General features: G+C 35.2%; 1 protein-coding gene and 1 long non-coding RNA gene across 2 annotated transcripts in view; one reads left to right on the top strand and one right to left on the bottom strand.

Annotated features, from left to right (window-relative positions):
• LOC119575218 (isovaleryl-CoA dehydrogenase, mitochondrial-like) overlaps positions 1-5,059 on the top strand; it is a 9,304-nt gene extending 4,245 nt beyond the window's left edge. The window contains exons 3-9 of the mRNA XM_037922718.1: positions 465-686; positions 1,312-1,473; positions 1,713-1,878; positions 2,879-2,972; positions 3,826-3,916; positions 4,224-4,392; positions 4,704-5,059. Of these exons, the coding sequence (XP_037778646.1) occupies positions 465-686; positions 1,312-1,473; positions 1,713-1,878; positions 2,879-2,972; positions 3,826-3,916; positions 4,224-4,392; positions 4,704-4,837 (1,038 nt within the window). The 3' untranslated portion in view covers positions 4,838-5,059. The remainder of the gene's footprint in view (positions 1-464; positions 687-1,311; positions 1,474-1,712; positions 1,879-2,878; positions 2,973-3,825; positions 3,917-4,223; positions 4,393-4,703) is intronic.
• LOC119575227 lies at positions 1,525-2,956 on the bottom strand. Its single transcript, XR_005228960.1, has 2 exons — positions 2,844-2,956; positions 1,525-2,491 (listed from the first exon to the last, which is right to left on the bottom strand). It is a non-coding gene; the product is annotated as an uncharacterized LOC119575227 (long non-coding RNA).

The following is a 5,059-nucleotide window of genomic DNA, read 5'->3' as shown; positions in this document are numbered from 1 at the left end:
TTTACTACTTTGAATGCCTTGTTCTTAGTATTTTTTCTGTTTTTCATTGTTTATTTTTTGGTGTTTATATATGTATCTATGTAAATATATCTTAGATGTATTTTTGTATATGTTAATGTACATTTATGTGACCTTTCACCAGAAAGTGAGTTAAACTGGTCAGTGTAAGTCAGGTATAGATAAGGGTGTATCCAGTTTATACTGTAAATTTCCTTCTAAATGATACCTGAATGAAAAAGGTCTTTTGATATGGTCTGGTGTATAAAAGTTTGAATCTTTTTTAATACATTGATGTGTGGCTGTACTTATATATAGTGTGATATATTTACATATATTAGTATATGTACATGTATAAATATAATGCTTGAAATAATTAATGTTGTTTATACATATAAGTATGAATATGCAGTATGTAAACTTATTCTGTTGTTGAATATACTTATGTTTTTATTTCCCCTTGACAGGAATTTTGGAAGAAAATGGGCCACCTTGGCTTGCTTGGTATCACGGCAGACCCAGAGTATGGTGGCTCTGGCATGGGGTATTTCGACCACTGCATCGTCATGGAGGAGCTGTCGAGGGCTGCGGGGGGGATTGCGCTGTCGTATGGGGCCCATTCCAACCTTTGTGTCAACCAGATCAATCGCAATGGCACTGTGGAGCAAAAGGAGAAGTATTTGCCTAAGGTGAGGGGCTGGATTTTGATTTTGGATTAGCGAATGTGTTTGCGTTAGATCAGAATAAGAAAGAGTTGATAATGGAAATTTTTTCTTCTGTTCTTTTCTTTTCCTTTTGTTTTCTCCTTCTCCTTCTTCTCTCTTTTCCTCTTTCCAAGATGATACATGTGATTTTAGTGGACAAAATAATGCCTTTGCTATGCTAAAAGATCTCGGGAAACCTTTTATAAAATGTGAAGTTTATTCAAGGTAGAACTAATGAGTGTAGATATAAACTATTGATATATGTATGGGCATGTGAGAAAGGAAAATTTAGAGGCCTAACAGCCTGTATGATGAGGAAAATTAATTTTGACATCTTTTTGTGTGCGTGTTTTTAAGGAAAATGAAAGAGTTTGTTGACAAGAGTAAGATATTTAGCCAAATTGTGAAGTTTGAATTAAATTATTTGCAGTTAGAATATATGCAATACAAAGTTGAAGCAGAGAAGTTAGTAGCTACTATGGATATTAAAGAAATTGTTTTATATGTATTTCTAAGAATAACCTAAAAGTTAGCAGTAGGTAAAGGGGGAAATTAAAAAGGCATTCTTTGGTTATTACTTTTATTATTTACTTGTTATATTTTTGTACAGCTGTGTTCAGGAGAGCATGTAGGAGCTCTGGCAATGTCTGAACCAGGGTCGGGGAGTGATGTTGTGTCCATGAAGCTTAAGGCCGAGAAGAAGGGGGACTACTATGTACTGAACGGCAACAAATTCTGGATCACCAATGGGCCTGATGCTGATGTACTTGTGGTCAGTATTGATTAACGTTGTTGTATTGTCAAATTTCTGTGTGTGAAATGATTTTTTTTTTTTTTTTTCTTTCTTTCTTTTTTTTTTTCTCTTTCTTTTTTTGATGAATATTTATGGCATTGGTGGATCGGTTCTCCTAAGACAGAGATGTGCATTTGAGACCAGAAATGGTTTGAGAATAAAAACACACCATTTCACACGATTTCATTAAGGGCCTTTAACACCTCCCATCCCTGCAGGTCTATGCTAAAACCAACCCCACTGCTGCTAAGGCCCAGCATGGCGTCACGGCATTCCTGGTCGAGAAGGGCATGGAGGGATTTAGCACTGCCCAAAAGCTAGATAAGCTGGGCATGCGAGGTTCCAACACGTGCGAGCTAATATTCGAAGACTGCAAGGTGCCCGGTAGGGAACTTTGCACGAGCTTTTGGTATATTGTTTAGGAAAAGATGTGAATGAGACTGAATGATTTCTAGAAGGTTGGAATATATGGCTAGTGTCTTTATGTATTTAATCTTCATTGGATCTTATGATTATGAGAGAATTTAAATAATAATTACATATCTCGCTTTGCAGAATTATTCAGTCTTATTCAACTTCTTGCATTCTTTTTGAGTATTGAGATTAACTTTGTTTTCCACTTTCTGCAGTGTTCTTGATTTTGTTGGTATATCTACAGAGATTTATTTGAAATTTTATTTAATCTAATATTTCAATTATTTTCATTATAGCTGTCAAAAGGTCTGGGGATATGGGACTAATTACAGGCATTTTTACAGTATGTAAAACCAAGTATAGGAATTGGGGAGAAAGTACTGACAGGAATGAAACTTTGGTGCAAAAAGTAAAAGAAAAATGTATATATATATGGGCATGTATCAACCAAAATTAATGTAATTAACATCTTGAGGATATTCTTCAATGGGTGACTAAAACTGTGGGGTCAGTGGTCAGATTTTCAGTATATTTTCAAACCAGGAAAAGATGTTTAAGTTGCCTTTCCAGTCATGAAGAGTTCCTGAAAAAAAAAAAACAGTTATTCACCCTTTTAGAGGTGACACTTAACACCTGTATTGAGCCTGGGGATTCATTAGGATAGAAATATGTCTGGCCTGTTTCTTCAGATATTGTTGTTCATTGAATGCTGCTGATATTTTACTTGAAACTTCATACTTTTTTTTATACCAGTTATAATGTGAGTGGCACTATTTTGTAAATATTGTAGTTATTTCCTTTTTTTTCTTTTATTTATATAGTTTTTAATCTTACATTTTTTTAAACCAGGAACATTCTTGCAACAATCATTTAGGTTATGACTATGGTTTTGTGAGCCACTGCTCTGTTATTAGTAAATGTTGTGGATATTATACCCTTTGCACTAATGACTGCAATCATCTTGATACAGAGAAGAACATGCTTGGCAAGAAGGATGGTGGCATCTACGTCCTGTTTTCTGGCCTTGATCTTGAGAGATTAGTGCTTGCAGCGGGACCTGTAGGGTAAGTATGTCCAGAACGTTCATCTCAGAAGTACTGTGACACCTAATTGTTGTTGTTGCAGCAAACAGGAGTTTCCCCTTTTTCCAATGATGCCAGTCAAGTAATTGCCGAATCTACCATCTTGTGAATGAGTTCTGGCTTTGAGGGGTTGTTTGTCCTGGGTGACTTCTGTTTGACTTTAATAAAATGTTGCTCCTCCCTTAGGTATATTTTGTGATAAATAACCATAGGATTCCTTATGAAGGTGGATGGTTTTTGGGGGGGCAGCTATTCGTGGTGAACTTGTTAAGTAGGATGTTATATATGAGGACTGCATCATTTGTTTTGTACACTGACATAACCAATCATTTGATTGTGTTATGATACAAATCACAAATCAAAAATGTATTGAGTATTGTGTTTTATTCAATTATTAGACCTTGTGAACTCGCCTGATTTGACCTTTCCTTGAATTTGCGGTAAAAACTTTTTTCTTTTTTTTTAACTAATACTATCAATATTGATTTGTTATTTTTATTATAGACTTTAATAATTATTATAGTGCTATTGATATAACTAACAGAAATGTTAGATACCAAAAAATATTTTTAAAAATCAAGGAAAAGGATAAACCAGTAGTGCTCACAATTGGCTTATTGGTGACTTAGTACTTGTGGAGCCATCTATGTGTAAAAGCAATGAATTAAACTCACAGTGGGCATGGCATATACGTCCATGCCATTTCCCGCGCCTTTACTCTGTTTGATGTGATGATTAAACATTTATAACTACATTTTTTTATGTATTTATTTTTCACCCACAACATTCTTCACTTCATGAAATGCATAAATCTAATATTGATCTACTGATACAGGTTGATGCAGGCTGCATGTGATGTTGCCTTTGAGTATGTGCATGTTAGGAAGCAGTTCAACACAAGGATCGGTGAATTCCAATTGATGCAGGTTTGTTTTTGTTGTACTGTTTTTATGGTCTTTGGATTTGTAGATATTCTTATTTCACTTCCCTTTCATAAATGTTAATTAAATATACTTCCTAGCTGGTATATCTCTAGATACATCCTTACACGTTTACACTTAACTCTCACACAAATACTGTACACATACACATACACATCCTGCCTGCACATACACATAGGTCTTTTTTTTTTCTTTCCTTTATTATTATTAACTTTACCTGTTCTCATTAAAAAAGAAAGTGTATGCATTATTTACATGGTTCTTTCTTTCTAAAACTTTCTTATTTTTTCAGGGCAAGATCGCAGACATGTACTGTGATCTTAATGCCTGCCGCTCTTACCTTTATGCAGTGGCCCGAGCATGCGACAAGGGCCACTTCAGCAACAAGGACTGTGCTGGTGTCATTCTCTACTGTGCAGAGAAGGCCACTCAGGTCTGCTTGCAAGCTATCCAATGTCTAGGTGAGTCTTGCAAGGGTGTTCGTGGAATGGAAGGTGAAGTAATGAACATAATTCTTAGGATATGATTTAAGGGGTGTAAATAGAGGGACATGGTGTATGATATAAAAGAACATGAACAAGGGATATGATATCAGGGATCTAATTTAAGGAACGTGATGCAAGGGATTCACTTTCAAGGGACATAATTGAGGCACAAGATAAATAGTTTTAACAAGAACTAATTATCTAGGATTTCAATTTCAGACACCTTTGAATTACTAGCGTTTGGTTTCTATATTTTGTTGAAATCGATTGTTACTCTGTGTTTTCAGGTGGTAATGGTTACATCAACGACTATGCAACCGGAAGACTCCTGAGGGACGCAAAACTGTATGAAATTGGTGCGGGAACAAGCGAGGTGCGACGCCTCGTGATTGGCCGTGCTCTCAATTTTGAGTACAAATAGACTAATGCAAAATTTTGTTGTTGTTTTTTGCAATGAAGATGAAAGAAATGGAAAAACAGAGAGGGCCATTTGTATTTAGAACAATTATTGTGATATTAGTATTTTTTAAACATTATTTCATATATATTTTTTGTTTTATGCAACACAATTGTCTCAGCCGTTTGCCTTTGTACCTGATTCCAGCCTCTTTATATAAAGACTCAGAGGGTTAACAAGACAAGA

This window comes from Penaeus monodon, chromosome 7, assembly GCF_015228065.2.
Source record: "Penaeus monodon isolate SGIC_2016 chromosome 7, NSTDA_Pmon_1, whole genome shotgun sequence".
NCBI classification, from domain to species: domain Eukaryota; kingdom Metazoa; phylum Arthropoda; class Malacostraca; order Decapoda; family Penaeidae; genus Penaeus; species Penaeus monodon.
This window is presented reverse-complemented; position numbering and strand designations above follow the sequence as displayed.